The 25,966-nt window shown below is 38.6% G+C and overlaps 1 protein-coding gene across 2 annotated transcripts in view; it reads right to left on the bottom strand.

The window, feature by feature from the left end:
• Positions 1-7,695: 7,695 nt before the first annotated feature.
• Positions 7,696-25,966, bottom strand: part of LOC114654691 (uroplakin-3a-like) — a 31,143-nt gene continuing 12,872 nt past the window's right edge. The window contains exons 3-7 of one of the 2 annotated variants that reach the window (XM_028805398.2): positions 14,671-14,923; positions 13,007-13,083; positions 12,407-12,539; positions 9,080-9,222; positions 7,696-7,829 (exon numbers count right to left, since the gene is read on the bottom strand). In XM_028805398.2, coding sequence (XP_028661231.2) covers positions 9,102-9,222; positions 12,407-12,539; positions 13,007-13,083; positions 14,671-14,923 — 584 coding nt within the window. In that variant the 3' untranslated portion in view covers positions 7,696-7,829; positions 9,080-9,101. Of the gene's footprint in view, positions 7,830-8,765; positions 9,223-12,406; positions 12,540-13,006; positions 13,084-14,670; positions 14,924-25,966 lie in introns of those variants that run through there. The other variant, XM_051929600.1, reaches the window with a different exon arrangement.

The following is a 25,966-nucleotide window of genomic DNA, read 5'->3' as shown; positions in this document are numbered from 1 at the left end:
TAGGTTAAGAAGTGAGGCGATGATTTGTGAGCAGCAGTATGGTTTCATGCCAAGAAAGAGCACCACAGATGTGTTGTTTGCTCTGAGGATGTTGATTGAGAAGTATAGAGAAGGCCAGAAGGAGTTGCATTGTGTCTTTGTGGACCTGTAGAAAGCATATGAAAGGGTGCCTCGAGAGGAGCTGTGGTATTGTATGAGGATGTTGGGAGTGGCACAGAAGTATGTAAGAATTGTACAGGATATGTACGAGGGAAGTGTGACAGTGGTAGGTCTACGGTAGGAGTGACGGATACATTCAAGGTGGAGGTGGGATTACATCAGGAATCGGCTCTGAGCCCTTTCTTATTTGCAATGGTGATGGACAGTTTGACAGACAAGATTAGACAGGAGTCACCGTGGACTATAATGTTTGCTGATGACACTGTGATCTGTAGCGATAGTAGGGAGCAGGTTGAGGAGACCCTGGAGAGGTGGAGATATGCTCTAGAGAGGAGAGGAATGAAGGTCAGTAGGAACAAGACAGAATACATGTGTGTGAATGAGAGGGAGGTCAGTGGAATGTTGAGGATGCAGGGAATAGAGTTGCCGAAGGTGGATGAGTTTAAATACTTTGGATCAACATGCAGAGTAATGGGGATTGTGGAAGAGAGGTGAAAAAGAGAGTGCAGGCAGAGTGGAATGGGTGGAGAAGAGTGACAGGAGTAATTTGTGACAGACGGGTATAAGCAAGAGTGAGAGGTCTACAGGATGGTAGTGAGACCAGCTGTGTTATATGGGTTGGAGACAGTGGCACTGATGGAGGTAGCAGAGTTAAAAATGCTAAGATTTGCATTGGGTGTTACGAGGATGGATACACTGCAAAAAATGAAATCTTAACAAGCCAGACAATCTGGAAAAGAGATAATAGATCTTGTTTTTCTTATTTTAAGAATAACTGACTTGAGTAGATTTGTATGTGTAAGATATATAATCTCATTTTTAGAAAATTTAACAAGTTAACAAGTTAAACGTTCTCACTATATTGGCAGATAATTTTGCTTGATTCTAGTACCTTTTTCTTGTTTTTCTTGCCAGAATGGGGAACTCCTTGGCCGCAGTCAGACAAAAACTGTCCAATGGTAGATCAGCAAAGCTTGGCTTTAAACCACAATTTTCTCTCAGTAGTTATTTTCTCCTGCTCCTGCAGTCATGTCCTTTCCAACTACAGTTGAGCTATACAGGTTCCTAACCCAGTCAAGGCAATCAGTAGAAACTGAAGGGAAATAAAATGACTTTTGTTCAAGAGTTTTCAAATGCTTGCCTATCATCTCACACAGTGCAGCAATGTTGATACCTTGCCATTTCTGGGTGTGTGGGGACATGTCAAGGTCGGCTCTTTCCACATATTGTTGCCATAGCTGCACCTTTGAATGAAATCCATTTATTTTATCTGCATTTGTAAGAAGGTTTTCATTTCGGCCTTGCATCCGTTTGTTCAGGTCATTCAAATGTTGAAATATATCAACCAGATATGCCAGTCTTGCATCACTTGACAGCAACTTAGCGTCATCACACCTCTCATTTGTCAAAAACACTTTTAGTTCCTCCCGCAGCTCATACACACGGGCTAAAACTTTGCCACGGAACAACCACCAGACCTCTGTATGCAGCAATAGCACTTTATGCTCCACTCCCATTTCCTCACACAATGACTTTTTACAGATCTTATTTTCACAAAGTTTATCATGCACACAACATTGTCCAATACAGGAGCTAGGTCTGCTGGTAATGTCTTGGCCACGAGTGCCTCATGGTGCAGAAAACAATGCGTTGCAATAACATCTGGATGTTGCTCTTTCACTCTGCTTACAAATACTTTGGTGTGCCCGAACATGGTGGCTGCTCCATCAGTGCAAACACTTATGCAGTTTTCCCACTTAAGTCCTCCTGGTTCAAGGTACTCTGATACAACTCAAAAAATTTCCTCTCCTGTTGTTCTTTCTGGCAATTCCTTGCAAAACAGGAAGTGTTCTCTGATGGTGTCGCCAAATTTTCCACTGACATGCAACTTTTCCACTTTGCATCAGAACAGGCAAGAAGTTCTCCCAGTTCCAGCCTTGATTTATTATCTGGGAGTGAGCTACCCAAAATTGTAAGGGGAAATAATTTGATGTGTGTTTTGTGTCTACAACAATCTATGTAAACACATTGTTAAACAGAAACATTTTTCATGTTTTAGTAATAAATATCAAAATGTAGACATGAACTGTATAATGTGTGAAGGCTGATGACCAAACATCAAATAAACACTTTCAGCAAAGGTTTATCCCTCCAGATCAGAGAATTTCCAGTTCCATTGTCTCAAAACACCACTCACATCTGCAGTTATTCCCAGCTTCAGATAAAAAGTAACTGTGTCAGATCTGGGGCAGGGGAGTGGGTGTTGTATCGTGATCATGACAGAGAGTATAAAAAAAAAAAAATGCTAACTTTTACAAGTACTATAAATTTACACCGGCTGTTACAGACACAAATTAAATGTATGTTTTTATTGTATAATATTAACAATAAGAGCAGTTCACTACTCAAAACGGTAAATTTGCCGGGGAGCTGGTTTCGAACTCACGACCTCTGGATTATAAGTTGTCAGTTCTAACCACAGCACCACAAAAGCTGTTGTACTGTACTTGCACCTTTTGTGAAAGTGTTTATTTGATATTTGGCCATCAGCCTTCAATCATTATACAGTTCATATCTACACTTTGTTATTTATTACTAAAACATGAAAAACGTTTCTGTTTTAATGATGTGTTTACATAGATTGTTGCAGACACAAAACATATATCAAATTATTTCCCCCCACAATTCTGGGTAGCTCACTCCCAGATAATCAATCAAGGCAGGAACTAGGAGAACTTCTTGCCCGTTCTGAGGCGGTGGGGGGATGGCATAGAAGGCTGCTTGCTGCTTGGGCTTATCAACACATTTAGAAGACAAAAGACGCTGACGGAGAGGTGTGAAGGGATTTAAGGTGGGCCAGATTTACGAGTTTTTTTGTTGGCTCTGGTAATTTTAGTGTTAAGAGTGCCAGGGCCAAGCATCTCATTTACAATGATTTTGCAGGCAGGTAGTATTAATGTCTCTGCCACCGTGTGGGGCTGTTTTGATTTGGCGATGAGTTCAGCAACATGATAGCTAGCTTTGAGAGATCTCTCATTCATCGTTGTGGTTTTCCTCACTAAAGCTGCCTGTTTCTCAGTTTGTTCAAGAAGTTGAATAAAATAGTCTGTGTTCTTGTTTGTGAATTTCCCCTTGGGATTAATAAAGTATCTATCTATCTGAAGTGATGGGTGTTTTGTTTGGCGATGACATTTAAGTTTGCTAGGAACCATTGCACTGTTGGACAGCTTTTCTCCACATACCAAGCATAATGGAATCGGTTTGGTTGGTTCCCCAGTAAAAGTAAATCCAAAGGAAAGATAACTTTCATTGTATTGTCTTAAGCTCACCTTTTTGCTTTCTTCTGACCACTACTCATACTAGGGCCTTCATCTGGGTTACAGTTTTCTCCAGAACCCAGTTTGTGTACTTTTTCTTTTCAGATATTTATCCATCGCTATCACTGCTGTCACAGCCGAAGCACCACTAATTCATTTGTTTGAATGGCAACAGGTAGATACACAGATTAATTAGCCATCTGCTGCCAGCTAGTGGAAGAGTATTTAATTGTTCTGCCTGTCACTGTAGCATAGACGAGCAAAGACAAATTATTTGCAGTAAATAATTTTCAGACCAATTAAGTGAAATTGGATAATTTTCCACGGTACACCTGATGATCTCTCACGGCACACTAATGTGCCGTGGCACAGTGGTTGGGAATCACTGCATTAGAGGGTCAGTTTAAGTTGAACGGTTGGGAGACAAAGTCAGAGAGGCGAGATTGCATTGGTTTGGACATGTGCAGAGGACAGATGCTGAGTATATTGGGAGAAGGATGCTAAGGATAGAGCTGCCAGGCAAGAGGAAAAGAGGAAGGCCTAAGAGAAGGTTTAGGGTAGTGAGAGAGGACATGCAGGTGATGGGTGTAACAGAACAAGATGCAGAGGACAGAAAGATATGGAAGAAGATGATCCGCTGTGGCAACTCCTAACAGGAGCAGCCGAAAGACTGTACTCTATCAAAAGCACAATGCAGGAATAAACAGAATTGAATATTCATGTAGGCCTACTGTATTTCTGCATTTTATTGTATTTACTGTAGGTTTGCTCTTAGAATTTAACATAGTGGTCAAAATTATATATGAACAGGCTGTGCACTGTAAGAAATCATATCAATTTTATCCAATCATTCAGTTTCTTAACTTGCTTATAAAGTCAAGTTTAAGGTATTTTGGTGATGCAGCTGAAATGTTCTTTTAAAAATGAAGGTTTTTTTTTTTGTTTATTGATGTTCTGATATCATTATGTTGTGTTTTCAGATCATGTTGTAACCAATGATGCTTTCTTCAACTAACATGAGATACGCCATATTTGAGTATGGCTACAGAACAGACTGTGTACGTACATGGAATATAAAAAATGCACCACCAACAACAAAAACCACACCACGTATTCTAAAAGAATTCAAGAGTAAGGTATTGTTTTATAAGTGAATTACAGGCTTCCAAGTGTAGTCTGAAGATGAATATTTCTTGTTTGCTTCCTAAAAAAATTGCTTGATCCAATGAACTTTTGTTTCAAGACAATTATTTCTATTTAGCAGTCCGTCACCCAAGAAACAAACAATTAGCCTTGCATACAAGCTATGATAAGGTGTGGGGTTGAAGAAGCACTTAAACCTTACTGTGATCATGGTCAGAGACCATGATAGCACCTCAGTACCAGCATGAACCTGGTTTTTAAAATAGTCTATCACCTTCAGCTGATCCTTGTTTGTCTGTCTGCTAAAATTATAAGTAGTGTTTTAGTACTATTTACTAGTGCTACTAATGGCTGAAGTGTGAAGAATCATTCTTACCCCTAACACCCCTCTCTCAATTGGGTGTCCTAGTTATATTCTATAGTTACAGTCCTCTGGTAGATCCCATTTTCTTATAATGATTATTAATAATAATTATTTACAATTCTATAGTGCTTTTCATAGTGAGTGGAGAGCCACTTCAACCTCCACTAACGTTTAGCATCCACCTGGCTAATGCAATGGCAGCCTTATTGGCACCAGTACACTCACTACACAGTAGCTGTTAGGTTGTGAAGGGGTGAGAGATGGTTAGCCAGTTACAGACAGGGATGATTAGGCGGTACAGTGACTACTTTGAGCTGGGCAATTTAGCCAGGACACCAGATTACATCCTACTCTTTACGAAGGATGCCCACTGTGTCAGGAGCTTGGTTTTATGTCTCATCTAAAGGACGTTGCCATTTTTACAGCACAATGTCCCCATTATTGCACTTGGGCTTTGGGATCCACACACAGACCACAGGGTAAGTGCCCCCTGCTGGCCTAGCCAACAGCTCTTCCAGCAGCAACACAAGCTTTTCCTAGTTTGCCTCCCATCCAAGTACTGGTCAGGCCCAATCATGCTGAGGTTCGGGTTGATGACCTGTTGTGAAGTGCATGTGGTATGGATGCTGGATATTGACAGGTAGAAAGCTCTTTTAGTCCCCCTTCTTGGCATCATGTAGTCCAATTAAAACAAATTTGATAACAGTCAATTGGATTACCAGTTTAGCGTAGGAGCCAAAGTAAAACACAGCTTTAATAATGCTTTATTGAGATGTAACTGGTATTCAGGATTTACAGAAAAATAGTACTTAATGGACTGTTCTCCTAGTCTGCCAGTCAAGAATGCCAGGAAAGCCAGAAGTGGCAGGAGAGACTTAAAAGGGAAAAGGACTTTGAATGAAGTACTTTATTTAAACGGTGAGGCATCAACACAACAAAATGTAGAAGTCTGATCAAAAGAAGCATGTTGTGTCTCACTCAGAAATGAGTGCCACATTCAAATACTGGACAACTACAATTATCTGAAAAATCAGTTCATCTCCCTACTGAAATTCATATTTCTTTTCAGTTTAGGTACCCGGCCGTTAATATTGATCACTTTTTAAATTGAATTGTGTTAATCCATTATCAAGCAAATCTCTCTCTTCCCATTTAACAGCCATTTTCTGTTTTCACTCAGGTTGGCAGATACCCACACCACTCCCTCACCCCCAAAAATCTTGTGTATTAGGACAGAAATTTATGAGCAGATACCCTTTACAAACATGCAAGAAGAATTGTAAAATTGCATAGCCAACACACAGTTAACAAAAATAAACTAATGAAGACTTGGCGAAAACTAAACTTTTATACAGAGTCCCAAAGTGACATCTTTCCCCTCCTACCTAAAAGGGCATAACTCAAAGTTCTCACTTAAAATGATCAGGTCTGCAATATGATGCCTTTACCTGCTCCAAATATCCTCTTGGATTATGCCATTCAGATTTACACATGTAATAAACGGGCATTCACTATAAACTTCATTCAAATTTGGATTAACCAATATGCATCCCTTTAAAGACTCTTCTAGAATAAATTCAATGATTTCCCACCGATTCTACTAATATTAAGCTCTTAGTCCCTTCAAAATCGTATGTAGTTGATACTAACAGTTGAAAAAGTTGGCAAAGTGTTTTGTCTTGGCAGAGTAATAATTTACTCTACTTTCCCCTTATGCATTATTAATATGTAGACTTTGTCAGAATGCCTCAAATCTCCCAGACTTACCACTGTTTATAAAGGTATTGTACCATAGAACTTCTCCCCACCTTCCCTTCTACATCTATAACCTCAGGCAATTAGGTGTAGTAAAATACAAGCAGGAGTTAAGTTACAATTTAAACAATGTACTATTGATAATATTCATAAACAACAATATGCAAAATACATTTGAATATTGGCAACCAGACAACTTGATAATTGGTGATGTGTAGCTTCAGGCAGCACACACACTTGTTAGTAACTTAAAATGTCTCTGCTTAAGGCCTCATTTTGTGGTCAGCTTTCTTCAGAACAGGTCGCATTGCCCGTGGCTGCCAAGCTGTGCTCTTCATCGTGTTGTCCTTTTCAGTTCATGGTGTGAGATGGTCATCATCAGTTTGGTAAGAGAGGGCGAGGGAGTGAGCAAATTTATAGGTTTTCTGTCCAACGCCTAGAGCCAATAGGACATCATGGTACTTAAAGAATTGATACAAGCCAATTCCAAACAGCCATACTTCAGACCAATGGGGGGATAGAACATCTTCACACCTGCCCCCCAAACAATATGTTAAGGTAAAGCTTGGCAGTTGGACAGCCTGGCTTTATGGGGTAGGGTTGACAGAGAGACTTTAGCAGAGAAACAATTACCAAACTTGTTTGAGGCACCCCCCCCCCCCCCCCCAACTGTATCGTAAAATTCAAAGAGACCCATTCCTAAAAAGGGGGTGGGAATGAGGGGATAAACATGAATGCTTCTCACTAAATGTAACACTAATATTACATTGCTTTGCCTAAGTTACAAATAAAAGACATACAAAATATTTATCAAAGTTGTATGCAAAATTTCACATCACAACAACACAAAGTCATTGGAATGTAATTTTAATTAAATTTAATTTTTTTTGTCCTTTCATTAGTATGATTTCTTGAATTTTGATAAGCACAAAAAAAAACCAAAAAACAAAAACAACACACACACATTCAGCTTTTACAGATATTTAGAGGTCAATTCCAACCTTTAATTTCAGTCCCCTCCTCGAGCCTCTTTTAGAGTCGTCTAAAGAGGCATCTCCCCCACACTCACCATTCAATATGAGTGTTCCTGCCTGGATTGGGATACAAGGAAAGAACATATGTAAATTTAACTTGATTGAACTGCTGAAAAAATGTAAACATGACTTGTTTAAATTGTATGTTAGACTAATAACCCACATTAAAATAATAAAAAAAAAGTGTAGATTAGTAAAAATGTATCTTTATTAAGCCACAAATGAAAGCACAACTAAATTTTTTTTTAAAAAGTTGAATTTTCCAGTAATGAAAAGGGCCAGAATGTAAATTTCTATTAAGAATGTCTTGGCATCACCACAAGAACAAAGTTAATATTTCCTAAATAAAAGCTATATTAACTTTCCTCAAAAAGAGATTCAAGGCTCACTCACTTAGCCCTGAGTTAGGCATATATTACTGAAAGCTAGTGAGGACCAGCAGTTCAATGCCAACAAATTTGATGGATTTTAAAAACTTAGTTTTCTGAAATATAGTGGCAGTCTTCATAGAGATTTACATGTTACAATCTGTGAAGAGAAATTCAGAGAAAAAGTATAAGACCATTCGTTTATAATGCCCTATTACATTGGGGAATCCTTTTAAAATCTACAGCTAAGATCCAAAATTAAAAATAAGAGACTTCTTCTAGGCAGAGGTACTTATTGGGCTGAAAATAATATTGAAATCAATTTTCTTCTAACTTGGAAATGGGTGTTAAAGACCAAAAGGGTTTTAACAAAACAGAAAGATGTAAACATACAGTTAAGGAAAAAAATGCTCAGAAGTAATATAGAAGGGAAAAGAAAAATCATTTTAAAAGATACTTCCCCAATTTTCCACCTACTTGCAGAAACCCATTTTATGGTCTTTACCCCCGAGAATGTATCTTGGCAAACCTGACCAAGATACAGATAAATATAAAAGCAATAACACCATTTATAAATATGCTAGGACAAAACTGTTATAGCATAAATAGTATAGTGAAATGTCTATTTATTAAAATGGGTACAAAAATGGTACAATAGTAAGTGTGTCTGTTTCGATCATACTGTGCATTTAGGAAACTGTTCAAGCAATATGCCAGTTCTTATGTCTCTTTGGCTTCTTGTTGCCTTTGATCATTGGACATAGACAGATACACACATGCTCTAGATTAAAGCATCAATCCTAATATTCAAATACTGGTCTCTAGGTTATGTATATGGAACCTTTATTAGCCTGTATTGCAGCTTTTATGAATGCCCAAACACAAGATACTTTTTGACATTTCCATTTTCAACCATCTTGAGTTTAAGAGTTTACATACTTTTCTTCAAGGTTTTGCTTCTTTATTGCTGAGCGTTTCCAGCTTCACCCAGTGACACTCTCTTATTAACCATTGTGAATGTGGTCTCTACCATTTGAGGTTTGTTGGTTACATCCTGAGAGCCACTTCCCTTCACACGATGACTTTTAAAGCAAAAAAAAAAAAAAAAAAGAAATTAATAATATTAATCTCTGCAAAACATAACCTTTCATAATAATCATGAGTGACCAGTTGGTTCTGCAAAGGATATACAACTACATATACAGTATTACTCAGTGCACAGAAAATTAAGACCCTCATATAGTTATAGCCTTGAAATGCATCTTAAAAACATGCAACAAAATCTATTCATACTTCAGCAGGTTCTTATCACCCTGTCACACAATTGGAGGAATTGTCACATATTGACCTAGAGGATATTTTATAGAAGGCTGAATATAGATAGATGCAAATCCATTATCAATATTGAAAACTCTTAAAAGTTACAATCCCTATAGTCTTTCATGGATTGACTACCGCACAGATTAAAGAAGGCTGACATTTGTTGTACAGGGACAACAGATAAGAGCTTCTTGGCCCTAATGTGTCCGGCGTTAGATTGATATCTTTAGTAAATGGTGAAACGCTGGGTTGCTGGTAAATTAAGGATAATTAGTGTTGACTGGAGCATACAAAGAAGATTTAGAAAAGTATTAGCTTTCCATTGCAGACCATGAAGGTGTAAATATATGAACTTGTAACAATTTTACTGTACAAATATTAGAAGTCAATAAGCGGGAATGTGCCATCTGGTTTAGATATCTGGAACTCAGAATGTCTCTACAGAAAATTGTTACAATTGAGTCCAACTTCTTAAAGTATAGTAGCCTTCTAAGGATACTCATTTTGGCAATATGGATTCTCCAAGCTAAAGAGGGAGAATCACCTACTAACATCTTGTTTAATGTTTTGTACACCAAAGATGTGTTTAATGTTATTTAAGTTTTTAGCAATGCTTATTCCATGTTCTTAGTAAGAAGTTATCCTGACTGGTCTGAGATGCTAGACAGTACAGGAAAACAAGCATTTACACAAGGTAAATAAATATCCCCATTCAATTCTACAGTATCAGAGGGTTTTTCTGCATCCAAAGATAGTAAAACCTCTGGAAAGTCAGATTCTGCTGGCAATTAAATGGCAAATATTAGAATTTAAATATATATTGGCAAGCATTTCAAATTCCAAGAAAAAGCAAATTCCATAAGTAAGAGTACTTCCAGCCTTCTTTGTTACAATATTTGAGATGGACAAAAATGTACCTCAAAGTCAGCAGCTGCAATCCTTTCTAAAACTTACACACAGGGATGTAAACAAAATCAAGTGCACTGTGGATGTATACACCCAGAGTCATTTCCAGGTCTTGTGTTTTGCACAACACTTCTGTGATAGTCTACCTCTTTGAGGAAACATAAAAAGATACAGTAGTTTGTTTCAGCAACAGAAAAGGTGCAGTATGCATGTACATGCCTGGGGATATATTCCCAGACTTGATGGAGTAATTCTTGCTTGAACAAACCATGTTTTGCAATTGAGATTCAGTTAGTTCCACAAATGCTAAATTTTTCTCAAAAAAATAAAAGATCAGTGGGAATATCTTTACTGTCAATTAGACCTAGAAAGTACCTCTCTACTGGAAGGCTCTCCCCTTGAGAGACACCGTTCCCCACCACAGAGAGGCAATTGCTGCATTCATAACTTTATAGTTTTGTTTATTTATTATTACAAACTTGAACTGAATATTTTTCAGACACACACACACATGCACATGCACACGCACACACACACACACACACACACACACACACACACACACGTCATTCAATGCACACTGACACTTTATGGACAAAGTAACTGCTCCTTACTGATTTCAACACACTTAAAAGGGATACATAAATTCAGCAGTTTGAACATCTAAAGTACCAATTACAGCCTGTCTGGACTGATGGTAAGGTTTATATTAAGCAATTTGTCATTGTCAATTCAATGATCAAAGGATTCCTGAATAGGTAGGTGTTGATATCTGCAGGTCTGGAAAGGGCTACAAAGCCACTTCTGAGGTGGTTCTGGGATATTATAGCACTCACATCGATTTAGTAATCTGCCAAACTGAACACAACTGGAAATGTAGCTAGTCTTCTCAGGAGTGGCCAGCTTGAAAAGCCACAGAGTAAAATCCAAAATATCATGTAGGACCCAAAAAACAATCCAAAGAGACTTCTCTAGCCTCAAACTTCAATGAGCAAGACTGGACAGTCGGAAAGAAACAAAATTGGCTTCACTGGAAAGTGACAAGGCATAAACTGCACTTAAAGAAGAAATACTTCTCTGATTTGCCAGAAAGCACCTTAATGTTCAAGGATTCTGGGAAAATGTTCTATAGATAGAAGAAACAAAAAAATGTAACTTCTGAATGATATGGATCCTATTTTATATCCAGCATAAAGCAAACATAGCATTTAAGTAAGAACATCATACGAACAGTGAAACATGGTAGTGGTAGTGTGACATAGGGATTTTGTGCTTCAAGGGTCAGACAACTTGTAGTAACTTAAAGATCCATGAGTTCTGCTCTGTATCTGCAAGTTTTTAAGGCAAATATGAGCAGAAGTGTAATTTGGTCATGCAGCAAGATCCGGAATTACAAACTCCAGACAAGAATGAGGCAAAAATAAAAGGTTTTGGACTTTTACTCAAAGACCAGTCTTGTAACCATTAGGAATGCTGGGATGGGGTTCAAAACAAGTAATTCATTCCAATAACCCTTTCAAACTTTCTGAATCAAAGCAGTGGTGCAAAGTGTTTGATTGCAGTCACTGTAATTAAAAATGTTGAAACCAACAGAGTAAGGGGGCAATACTTTTTTTTTTTTTTTTTTTTTTGGGGCCAAAAAAGTACAAATGTAACAAATGGATTTAAGTATCAGACCTATCAGTACACAGAATAAATGCCCATCTCTTGTATATGTCAATTAACGTTAATTGATTCCAACATTTAAGCCAAAAATTAAAAAATACATAAATTTGTCATGAAAACTCAAGCAAAATGACACCTTTTATTGGCTAACTAAAAAGATTACAATACGCAAGCTTTCGAGGCAACTCGAGCCGCTTCTTGATCTTGCCTCAAGAAGGGGCCTGAGTTGCCTCGAAAGCTTGCATATTGTAATCTTTTTAGTTAGCCAATAAAAGGTGTCATTTTGCTTGACTTTCCCTACATTTAATAATGGTTAACATGGTACGACACCCTAGTACTATAAATTTGTCATAAAACTTCACACAGATGACTTACACTAATTCATATATAGACATTGGAATAAGCAGGCAAAGCAGAAGAAAGGTGACTGAACTAAGGACACTAGCAATGACCACTGAACTCCCAGTCCTTTTCCCAATCCAGGTGTCCAAGTCCGCAGGATCCAAAGCTACAAGCACAAAAAAAAAAAAAAATTAAAATGTAAAGTAGTTTAATGTTAAACTAATTTTACAAGTAGTAAACACAGATCAGTGACATACACAAGCATTTTATCATTTGCACATCTTTATGAATCATATACAAATGAGGAAGCAAAGGTTTCTCTCAGTATGTTGTTGCATTATGATAGCTAAAGGTCATCTGAAATGAAAAAGTGTAAATAAAATCAGGGCATGGCTCAGTACCAGAAATTCTGATAAATCATTTCATTACTAAGAGAGAAATGAACAAGTTTTCCCCATCTGGATCTGAAAATAAATACAATTCCACCTGACTGAGACACTACTTCACCATGCCACCCACCAGGACTGGACTGGGTCAGAGACGTGGGCTGTGCAATCTGTCATGAAAGGCAGGTTGCCTTTCTCAAGAATTGATACTCTGTTTTTGTGGACAATGCAATAGGAAACCACTCACCTTGCCTCGTGAATACAGGCTCAGACCACGATGTCTCTCCTTTAACTAAGGCACCATCGATCAGCAAGAATTTAAACCTAACAAAACAGACTGGTTCAGAATAAAAAAGTGCCTTTATTTGCACAAACAGCAATGCTAAACTTAATAATGGATTTCTCCAATAAACTATTACAAACAGAAAAACCTTGCACAGACTAGACAAATAATACTATTGTCTAGTATTATTAACCAGAAAGAAAATTTGCATAGGCTATAAAACTAACACAACACAAAAAAGTAACTTTCAGAATTTGGCATCACCATCATATTCCAACATCTCTAGGGAGCTTTGGTTTAATCTGGACTTGTACTGGGATGACCTTACGGAATTAATAGCATCATTCAGGAGTAGTGTAAATTAAAAAAGGTTCAAGAACTATACAAAACATTTAGGAGTTACCTGAATTATACCACACTTAAGAATATAAACGATCATACCCCATACACAACCACAAAAATACAACTCGGCCTCAACACTGATAATAGTCCTCATAAGAACATTTGGGCTTTTTGTTTAATGAGTCAGTATTGCGGCGGCACGGTGGCGCAGTGGGTAGCGCTGCTGCCTCGCAGTTGGGAGACCTGGGTTCGCTTCCCAGGTCCTCCCTGTGTGGAGTTTGCATGTTCTCCCCGTGTCTGTGTGGGTTTCCTCCAGGCACTCCGGTTTCCTCCCACAGTCCAAAGACATGCAGGTTAGGTGGACTGGTGATCCTAAATTGGCCATAGTGTGTGCTTGGTGTGTGGGTGTGTTTGTGTGTCCTGCGGTGTGGTTGGCACCCTGCCCGGGATTGGTTCCTGCCTTATGCCCGGTGTTGGCTGGGATTGGCTCCAGCAGACCCCCCGTGACCCTGTATTCGGATTCAGCGGGTTGGAAAATGGATGGATGGAGTCAGTATTGCAAGAAGACCATCATTTATCTTATTTCATTCAAACATAGGCACCATACATAAGATGCTTTCCTCTAAGAGAAAAACCAAAATTTATCATTAATACTTTATTCTATTTCTCTCTAAAATAAAATTTTACTTAAGGTGGGAGTTATTGTATATAAAAAAAAAAAAAAAAGTGATGCATGCTTGCAAGATCCATCAACTCTTTGTGTTGAGAGATCAAATCAATTATAAAATGATTACAGGAAAACAAATGCGTTTACAGTCATGCAACTATTTCATCAACTACTCAGTTTCCATTGCATACTGGAAAAAATCTACACCATCAAAACTGTCCTGTGGACCTGCAATGGTAAAACATGCCACCTGATCCAAGCTGATCTGCATCAGAGTACACCATAAAACACTAAATCTGAGGGAATAATCCCAGAAAGAGCACGACCAACTGATGCATTATTTTCATGGACTCTTAAAGGCCTGACTTTCTTAAAACCGCAATATTTAGACAACCTTCTGAGAAAAAACACTTTATTTTGCAGGACAAAGCAGGATTTGTTATGGCCAAACATACTTTTAATAATATCTTCAAAATCTACCATATCCCACAGAAGGCTATACTTAGAGTGTTAACATTTCTGACAATGTGTTTACCCTGATTGGGCAGAATGTACAAAAGGAATCTTGAATCAAAGAAGTTTTAACTTGCACAGTACTTTACATTAAGCAACTGGTTACCTATAAGCAGCTCCCACACCAAGTGGACCATTGCAGAGATCTGTGGCAGCAGGATCATTAACACAGGCTGAATTATTTCCAATCTGGATTAGGTACTCATTCAAAGTACTTAGCAATTTACTAGGAATGGACAGATCTGAAAGCTTTGCTGGAGATGCACAGTTGGGAAGTTTGAAAGATGCAGCTCTGTAAGGTCCTGTGCTACCACCATTGGTCCCTTTATAGTTCTTCCATGGCGTAAACGTTGAAGAAGCTAGAAGAGGCAGGAAGGAAAAAAAAAAAAGAAGTCTGGTGAGAATTTTCTAAATTAAAAGTACCTCAAATTGCAAGGACACTACCCATTTAATTGACTTTTCACTAGAATTGCTTGTGTGTTTTTTTTGTGTTCAAAGACCACATATTTAGAATCTGGACTGTTATTCTGAGCCCCACACCCCAGACTATAAAAGGTATATTTCATCTAATGCATCACTTAAAAGGGTGGGGTGGAGGATAGAGGGAGTCATGCCACATGGTTGTCATTTTGTAATTAAGTGTACTGCTATTGGAACCCATGTACTCAGTTAGGTTGCTAGTCTAGTGTTTCGGCAGTGAAGGAAAGTCTCAGGTTTCTCACCAGGTACTCCACGTTGTAAAAAAATAGGTCTTATCTGGTTTAGTAAAGTTTACTACAAAGCATGCTTCCAATCCCTTTTAAGTTTAATCCAATTTTAACATGCTGAAATTAGGACAAAGGGCTAAAATCCAAAACAGAATCAGGATCATGTCACTCACCTTGTGTGCAGTGTGCTGCTTCCTGTAGAGAGACAGAGAGAGAGGCATCCTAATAGCAAACAGGAACACCATGCTGCAATTTTGAAACACCACTTCCCAAATGGTTAAGCAGCAACCAGCAAAAGCATAAAACAGGGAATGCATAGCATTCTTGCCATGACAGACATTCTAAAGGAGGAGTCATCAAATACTGTAGATGTGATGTGAATTCTCTTTGGGACAAATCCCACCCTAACAAAGCCCATCCCCTGAAATACACATGCCTTGCACACTTCATCACACATACACTTTAAGTCCACACAAGATAGAGAATGGGGGATTCAAAGAATAATGTGATCATCCGGAACTACCTCATCTCTCTTATGTTTTTGCACCTATTAAGTTTCCCTGCTTTTTTCTGCTCAATGACTAAAAAATACTGTTTAAGAGAATGTCTTAATCCTAGGCTCATAATACTCTAGTTGAAAGGAGTGACAGACCCCATCGGCATGAGCTGATTTGCCACTGTAGCAGCTACTCCCCGTGTAGGACAGCCATCAAAGCGACCAGACCAATAAAAGGTGTATCCACCTATAGAGATCTGGCTAGTCCCAGGTCTGTGCACCTCAGAGTGCTGCCACTGAAATGCAGAGTTTACAAAGCTCCTCCATGAGCAGAGGAAGATGATCATCGTGCCAGAGATACGAGACATTCCACGCACCTACCCAGAGGGGCCATCTCAAACTGGAAAACTAGTGCTGCCATGCAGCAGGTGACACCACAGTACCACACCAGTTCTGATCTTCAACAGGCCTGACACCATGCCGGTTTTGACTCATAAAGGATGAGGTGCCCAAGGGCTGTCCCCCATCTCTTCATAATGCGGATGGCTGCAGCACAGCAACTCCTACAGAGAGCAAAAAGGAGGCCTGTCTGCCATTTCGGAGCTGCATGAAGTTTACGGAGGCTGGAGTGCCAATCCTGCAAACCCACCAAGATTTTAGTGCAAGTTGGAGGACCACCTGCAGGGCCAGATGCAGTTAAACGTCATACCCAGGACATTTGCTCTGATGAAATTTATGCTTGGATCAGTATATGGAGGAAACACATAATAATTTACTGAAAGGTAATAGATGGCAAACAAATCAAATGAATTCATGTTTCAAATATCACAAACTCCCAATTCTTTAATGTTCCAGTTCTCTTCCTATAATCAACGCTACTCTTGTGAAACCATACCTATCAACTGAAGAATAATTAATCTTGTCAGAATTCCTGCAAGGTAAGAGGAAAAGAGGAAGGCCGAGGAGGAGGTGCATGGATGTGGTGAAAGAGGAAATGCAGGTGCTGGGTGTCACAGAGCAAAATGTAGAGGAAAAAGATGATCCACTGTGGCAACCCCTAATGGGAGCAGACAAAAAAAGAAGAAGAATTCCTGTAAAACAGCCTTTGAGGTGTAAGTAAAATGCTGCACATAAAACTGATAAGACTTTGTTATTGCTTAGGTTACACACTAAATGTAAACTTATTCTTTAAACTCGACTGATCACACCTGCAGCGATTACTCCCAGCTGAACACTATTTTATTCTCTCCTGTACAAATCAAATATGTTTCATCACATTTTACTGGTTATGCTAATGAACATTACTCTGGCTCAAAAGCCACAATGATCAATATAAATTTTGTTTGCCAATTGAATGGTGCCAATTATACTGCCCCACTTACTGTTCATCTTAGCAATTATGCAGTTCCATTAACACAATAGAGCGCATATCAGAGTGGTGTGTTTTGTGCTTTAAAGCCAAATGAATGTCCAGCCAATATGGATGTTCTCAAGCACTAAAAAAATTCATTTTAAATTTTGGAATGAATACAGAGAACATCACATTTGTAGAATAGCTACAGGTACAGATAAGCCAGTGGGAAAATTGAAATGTAGCCAACAAGCCATATTCATTACAATCAGAAATAAAGAAGCCTCCATTCCTTTATCAATGTAATGTAATGTATGGTGCTGCATTAAAAGGTAATTGATTGCTACCATTTGTAAGTCACTCATTCAAATGTGTGATGCAAGGTAAAGCGATTACAACTCCCAGATGATTAGTCACAAACTCATTACCTTCTCAAAACAAACAAATCATTTTTATTTCTGATGGGATAAATATAGCAATAATGAATACCCTTTTTCGCTTTGAAAAAGAGCAGCATTATTTAAACTTTATCAAATTAAACCAACCAGGATTTTTATATTGTCACTAAAATTCATGTGTTGTAAATTGAAGAGGCAAACCAGGAATTAAATTACTTCACTGTGAATTCTCTCCCACACTTTGTTAACTTTAAGAAAGCCTGTTATTTTCAAACTTTGCATTTGCCTACTTTTATCAAAGCCTTGGATTTACAGATTCTACATAATTTTAATATAAGTAAAAAATGAAATAATGAATTACAGGATGACGGGTTTGGTCTTGAGAAAAATTGCACACAAGATGATTTTGGCCCATAGCCACCAACTTCCAGTGCTCAACAGGGTATGCAAATACTATTTCAATATTCTACTCTACCAATTTTGAGCTACTGTAATTTGACATTAAATTCAGAATTGTGTAAAGTTCTATAGGTTTCTCATGCTTTACAAAACAAAAAAAAAAAAAAGTATAAATCACTAGCATTTTAATTTTCCTAGTGACTTCCTACCTTTTATGTAATCTGAGGTATAGAAAAACATTTTCATGCTTCAAATAAAAGCAATAAATCCACTAAATGTTAATCATCAGGGAGTGTTTCCTCAAATAATTCTAAAAAATAGTTTTTTATTAATTAAAACTAATATAAAAAAAAAGCCTGAAGAAAAAAACACACCCCCAAGAATAAATGAAAATGAAAGCATTTGTTGTAATTTTATATTTTCACCACACTTGACTTTGTGTATAATGCACTTGTCGATATATTTAAAAACTGCCCAGCTGTAATATTATCTTGGAGAAAAACATTAATGTGCAATTACTCCTCATTACACCAGCCTCAACCTCACCATCAGCCAACTTATTCTGTCGATTTCGTTGGTCAATTTTATCAGTCAGTTTTCCTCTCTAGAACAGAGAAAATACTGAAGCCTCATCACTTGCCAAGGACTTATTCTGTGGATTCATTAGCCAAAAATGGACAGTTAGTCACAGATTTTCTAATGGTCATTAGTGAATGGCAAGGAAAATTTACTGCCTTATTTTACAAAGATACTACTTGCTGGCTGTTGGGATCATTCCAGTGAATTATTAAGCAGACAAGTAGCATGCAATCAATGTCATCAATCAAGCCAGTACTAAATGTATACATTTATTTTTAATCAGGTTATCAGTACTTATGTTTTAACGTAGCGGTGCTGTGTCACAAAGCAAGCTTATATCACACAGTACATTGAAATCAGTTTTTGACTGCTAGCCTGATCAGGGTCTATATAGATGTTCTCCCCATCCATATAGGTGTCAAGTGTGCATAACTGCAGATATTGTTTAACAGCTGGATATTAAATGTGCTTAATACACTTTTAACTACCATACTAAAGTTCATTCCTGCATGTACTCTTAAATTACATGCACTCTGCTTAGGTTTACAGGGAGCTACCTTGATTTTACATGTTTCTTATTGAGTTAATAATCTGAGACATTGCTGTAACAGAAGTTCAGTATTTGATGTAAATATGCTTATAGAAATGCACTATATGCCTAGAAAAATCTTTCATCTATATTTCCATTATTAACACAGTTCAAGTAGCAGCAGTGATTATTTTTTGGAACAATGTCAAAGTAAGAATTCCCTGGAAGAAGTTGGTTAAAGTCTTTGTTTTTCAAATAAATATTCCTGCTGCTTGACTGGCAGGTTAAAAAGTGGACTCAATCCATGTTCTGTTATTTTCAAGATAAACTTGTTGGTGGCTAGCCACACATACACTCATTCCCAAAAAGGTTGGCTGTTGGAATCTCATTTGCAGCAGCGGGAGAGATTAATAAGGGCTTTTGGAACAAAGAACATGAAGAAGAAAGCAATTTATTGTGTTATAATAGTGACAGTTCTTCAAAAAGGCCCACGAGAGCACTGTAGTTACTAGTTCTGCATACAACAGTGGCGATTTTGTACAAACTGTAAACTGACACCACTTCAACACCTGTATAGAATAACAAGGCCACTCGCCAACTTTTTCAATGATCTTCAGAGCACAAGACAGGATAGAGCAGATGCAGATGATTCCTTACAGAATTTCAGTTGGTTTATAAGTGATGGAATATTAGATGCAGTTCTGAATGAGCCCAACATATATGCAAAGAAACTGATCCAGCAACAGACACTGAAACCAAGTTACATGTGCACATGTGGTACTGTGTCAGTCGTGACAAGATGCTGGCCTTCTTTGCGCTTGCTTTATAAAATTCAAAATTCAAATGTTGAAACATACAAGGCATTTTCAAACAAAAGCTTCCTTGTATACACTTCTCAGGTATTTGCATTTTATTACCCATCACTTCGCACAGTAGAAAGAAGCCCTTTTCAAAAATAACAGGGCTCCAGATGGCGACTAAAATGGTCACCAATGCGACTTGATTTTCTATTTTGCGACTAGTTTTTTCATTCCAGTCGCTGGTGGCGACTCAATCTAAGAAAAGTTTTAAATTTAAAGCAGCAGAAACGGCTTTTAATGATGTGCGAACACTCTCAGCCCGCGTCTGCCTTTCCTATTACACTATCACGTGATTAAAGCCAAACCGAAGCGAGGCATCATCTGACACGCCCACTCTGCTTCAAACGTCATCTCGCTAACTGATGCAGATAGGGATCTGAAATAGAAGAGAATCGGGCCACGACAACTCCTCGAATTCTGTCCTAACTTTCCACGTAACACGCAAAATGGCCAAATGAAAAATTTCCGACTTTTTCTCAATGCCCATTCATCCAAATCCTGCCTGGTCTACTTCTGAACGAACCGAAGATAATTCAGTCAGTGGGTTATCTGAGGTACAGCCACCAAGGATGACAACTCCATCCCGTTAGCAAAGTCTTCTGTGCCCGCGGCTCCGACGCCTGGAAGACAGTTTAAAGCGGCTTGGTTACGGTATGACAAGGGAAAGACGTATTGCAGCTTTTGTGCACAAGCCGGACAAGAAATTGCTGGTAAAACAGAATTCATTTGTGGTACGAGCCATTTTAAAAAGGAAACTGAAAAAGCATGGTGAGAGTAAGAAACACTAGAATGCCAGAGACTGTGTGATCACTAGGTCTGCTCCTCGTGACACCCCCATAGCAAAGGCAGTACAACGTGCTTGTGAGAAAGTGACAGAAAATGAGATGAAAGAATTAAAAATAAAATTCAATGCAGCATATATGATTGCACTGGAAGAAATACCGTTCAAAGTTTAAATCTCAAATTCTGCTGATGAAGAAGAATGGCATGGATGTGTCAAAAACATATGATAATGATACAGCATGTGTAGAGTTTGTAGGTTGCATTGTAGATGAATTAAAAAGTAATGTGCTGGAAGAAGCTTTAAAAGGTAAACTACATCTGTTATAACTGATTGTGGAACAGATGTCTCAGGGAAAGACTGTTATCACATACTGCAGGTATGTATCTGATGGAACACCTAAGACTCATCTAGTAGGTCTGGCTGAGATTGATTATGGTTATGCAGAAGGGATTCAAAACACCATTAAATCACTGCTTCAGAATGCTGACCCAACCAACACAAATTGGTGGGTACATAAAATGAGTGCTTTTGGAACAGATGGTGCAAGCGTGAACATGGGTGCAACAGGGGGAATAGGGGCACTTTTCAGAAAAGAGATAGTGGAAAGACAGAGCATGTTCACCTGTCTACCCCATCGGCTAGAACTGGCAATGCTAAACACACAAAGGTCAGTGCCAATGATTGAAAAAGTTTATGACCTTCTACAACTAGTGTGGAAAACGTATCATTTCAGTCCCAAAAGCAAGCGGGAGCTGAAGGCTATAGGAGCAGAGTTAGGATGCACAGAACGAAACTCATCAGCAGTAAAAACTCAGCGCTGGTTGCCACACATTTATCGGGCATGCTCAGTTTTTCTCCATTCAAACAATGCAACAGGTCAGGGGCAGTACACTGCTGTGCATCATCATATGGAGCACCTTGCAGTCATGTCCAAAAACATAGACATAAAGGAAAGAGCCAAACACATTGTTCAGCAAATGGAAAGCCTGTCTTTCGTTGCCTTTTGTCACTTTTTACATGACCTTTTTTCAGAGGTCTCAAAGCTGAGCCTTACACTTCATAAAAATTCTCATATACTTCCTCAGGCAGTTGCTGCAATTGTGGGCTGTGTGGTAACAATTAAAGAATTGAAGGAAAACGCTTTGAGAGAAGGGAAGCTGCAGGAATTCTTACAGCACATAGGTTCTCAGCCTGAAGGTTCAGTGCAACAGGAAGGGCCATCAAGCAGGAGTGAGAGGGCTGCAAGTAGCCACACAGTCATAACCTTCCAAAATGTTAAATTGAAAGGCCCCCAAAATCAGGCCACATTCAGAAGTGATCTAAAGGCAGCAATTGAAATAACAGTTGAGATTACTGTTAAAGAATTGGAGATCAGGTTTGCAAACATGATGTCAAGTGTTACACAGCATGGACATTCAAAGGGATCAGAAATCATCAAGTCATTTTCAGTGTTTTGTCATGATGCATGGCCAGAGGACATTAATAGCTATGGCAAGTGTGAGTTAGACACACTTGTTAAATGGTACAGGGAGCTCTTATCAAACAATGGCTGTGATGTCACAGCTGTGCAGAAGGAATGGCTAATGTTGAAAATATTAGTGAAGGGTCAGTTTATGGATAAGACTTAGTGACCTATGGACAGTGATGCTGAGCAAGGAGCCGTTCTGTACAGATTTTAAAAATCTGCTTCACTTAGTCGAAATAATGCTGGTGCTTCTGATATCTGCAACTCAGTGCGAGCGAGGATTTTCAGCACAAAACAGAGTAAAATCAAAAGTGCGCAACTCCCTAAGTGTAGAAACACTGGAAGACTTGGCAAGGATCAGTACAGAGGGCCCTACACTTGAACTTTTTGACCCAGAGCCCAGTGTAAAGTGCTGCTTGTCAGCCAGCCAAAAAAAAAAAAAAAAAAAGCAGACCAAAGTATACTGACTGGCCTAATGATGCTGACATTGTAATGGTTAGTGACAGTGAACTTGAAGAGTAAGTAATTTCTTTAGATTTGTACACTCATTGCGAAGTGATTATTTCAGGAATGATTGTTTATAATGTTTGTTATTGTGTTAATTCTTGGGTTATTATGTGTAAGACATTTTCAGTGTTTGTATTTGTAGTGTTCCTTACACATGTTGTGTATAAGACTCTGGACTTGAAGTATTGCTTATTAGTAAACATTTGCACTGTTCACATTTATGTGTCATTTATTCTTCTGTTATTATCTATAAGACCTTGCAGAGGACACTAGTAGGCAGGTCAAATAGCTCAGATAGGAGAAAGGAAAGGCAGTGTGAGGTAGACCGAAGAAACAAATAAACAATACAAGTAAATATTATTTGTTTATTTCACATTTGGCATGCGGTAGAGATTATGGCTCCCAAAAAAAGCATTTGGCTCCTAAATATTTTGGGTTTAGGAGCATATGTACACAATGTACACAAGCATAAGCAGTAACATTTAATCCTAATGGGACATATGTTCATTCATTTCTGTTATAGCAATTGTAATTGGTTTTCTGCAATGAAGAATGCTGTTTTAGCAGGATTGCTAACAGCAAATCTGTTCATCCATTAATGCATTACATTTCAAGGGTTACGTACAAAAGTGGTAAGTGCTTTTAAAATCCAACAGTCAAAAAACAAACACTGTCCAAATAGTGCAGTGCAAAAGTTCAATAAATAACCCAATACAAAACAGTGTTGGAGGCTAAATTTTAATCCAATAAACAGTTCATAAAAACAAAATTTCCCAGGCAAGAAACTCCTTTAAAATCATGTCCCTGGTACATCCCTTTAAAAGGGATATCTCCTCAGCTTACCTCTAAATGGGACCTTGCAGCCGAGGAGACACCTAACCGACAGTTCAATGAACCTTCTCTGTCAGGTTCAGGTCCTGGCAGTGCATGGCTTCCAGCAGGACAAAACTCCAAACCACCTTGCTCTTGGGCTCGGACCCCTACAGCCATGCAACTCCTACTACCTGGCTCACTTCCGTGCAATCCATGGCTCCCACCGCAGGACATCTCTTCACCTGGAGCTCATGCTGCCTTTCTCCCAGACAAACAGTGAATCACTCCATCAAGCACAGCGTTGCTCTAGCTCCCTAATCGCTCATCAGGAGTGACCTTCAGCCCTGGAGTGTTGGCCGCACAATCCCTTAGGGTCATCCTACCGGCTGCCTGTCTGCCTGCCCTCTCTCAAGCACCAGCTCTCAATGCCATCTACCTTCTCTCCATTCTCTAGTTTTAACCTCCGCTCTCTTCTGTTCTTTTCTTTCAATTCTTTCATTCAATTTCTTGAATCTTTGAGTTTCCTTTTTCCCTGTGCCGGCTCATTTCTTATTTGCCTCAGTGGGCGCAGCTCTTCAATTGCAAACAGCGGAAAGCCAATGCATCAATCAAGACAAACCACACCCTCACGCACAGGTGCACTGCGCCTCAATCTCCACACCAACCTCCCACAGCCGTGCTAGCATACATACCCATGGAGATCGAGCTGGGTATTTAATTATTTAAAACGGATCCCATGCTGCTGAGCCACAGACCCACTATTCAACAAATTGATCACATACAGTCAAAGTAAAAAGTATGTGAACCCCTAGGAATTATCTATATTTAGGTCTAATTCCCATATAAAACATGGTTGTATCTTCATGTCAGTCACAATAATGAACAAACACAGTCTCCTATAACTAAAGATACACAGATTTTCAGAGAATTTTTGACCATATTGAATAAATCATTCAAACTGAAACTGAAGGTTGGAAAAAGTAAGTGAACCCTAAGCTAATGACTTTTTAAAAAGCTCATCGCAGTCAGAATTTAGCACACCTGGAGTCCATTTAATGAAACAAGAGGTGTGGCCTAGAATTACTTTGGTTTTTTTTTTTGGTTTTTTTTTTTTTTTTTTTTTTAATCAATCACACTATAAAGTTGGACTTTGAGCTTTTGACAAGAAGCATATCCAGATGGGAATCATGCCTCGCACTAAAACAGCTGCGATTGATGAAACCAAAATTGAACTATTTGGGAGGAACAAGCAGAACTTCATTTGGTGTAAAAAGGGCACTGCATATCAACATCAAAACATCATCCCTACAGTAAAAGTATGGTGTAGTGAACATCATGATTTGGGCCGCTTTGCTGCATCAGGGCCTGGGCAGCTTACCATCATTGAGGGGAAAATGAATTCACAAGTTTATCAACAAATTCTCCAGGATAATGTGAGGGTGTCTGTCCGTCAACTTAAGCTTAGAAGAGGCTGGGTGATGCAACAGGACAATGACCCCAAACATGGCAGCAAATCCACAGCACAATGGCTTCAGAAGAACAAACTCCGCCTTTTGGAGTGGCCCAGTCAGAGCCCAGATCTCAATCCTATTGAGATGCTGTGGAATGACTTGAAGAGAGCCATACACAGAAGACAACCAAAGAATACGAAAGAGTTAAGGCAGTTGTGCAGGGAAGAATGGGCTAAAATTCCCCCCGCACGATGTGCAGGTCTGATCTGAAGTTACAGGAAGCACCTGGTTGAGGTCATTGCTGCCAAGGGAGGGTCAATTAGTTATTAAATCCCAAGGTTCACTTACTTTTTCCACTACCACTGTGAACGTTGATTGTGTTTGTAAAATATTTACATGAAAAGAGTAGAATTTTGTGTGTCATTGGCTTAAGCTCATTGTGTATCAGTACCTGTGACTTAGATGAAGATCAGATCACTTTTTATGACCAATTCATGCAGTAAACCAGATAATTCCAAAGGGTTCATATACTTTTTACTTTGACTGTAAGTATTCACCCCCTGTAATATGACATACCAAATTTTTGCTGGTGTAGCCAACTGGTTTTAGAAGTCACATAATGAAATCAATTGCTACAACGGGTTTGTAGTCAAGGGGCTGGGTTTCAATTGACTGCAGCACTAAAGCATTTCTATCCATGAACAAAATTGACTAAAAAGCATTAAGAAAAATATCCAAGTGTCTGAACAGCTCTAAGAGTACAGTAGAGGTCATTTAGAAATGGGAAGTATGACACAGCTAGAAATCTGGATAAAGCAGGCCATACACAAAACCTAAAGTGATTGAGCAACAAGATAACTATCAAAGGAGGCAACCAAGAGAACTATGTATACAACTGTTGGCTGGGTCCTCCATTAGTCATACCTTTATGGAAAACTGGAAAATAGCAATTCATTTTTAATAAAAAGAGGAAACCAAAATTGATCCTTCTGGTAATCATATTAAAACAGCATGTCAAACACCACACATTATCAGACACACACAATTCCCACCACAAATCATA

Source organism: Erpetoichthys calabaricus, chromosome 1, assembly GCF_900747795.2.
Source record: "Erpetoichthys calabaricus chromosome 1, fErpCal1.3, whole genome shotgun sequence".
Classification (NCBI taxonomy): Eukaryota; Metazoa; Chordata; class Cladistia; order Polypteriformes; family Polypteridae; genus Erpetoichthys; species Erpetoichthys calabaricus.
The sequence above is the reverse complement of the archived record's forward strand: the minus strand, read 5'-3'. Positions and strand labels throughout refer to the sequence as shown.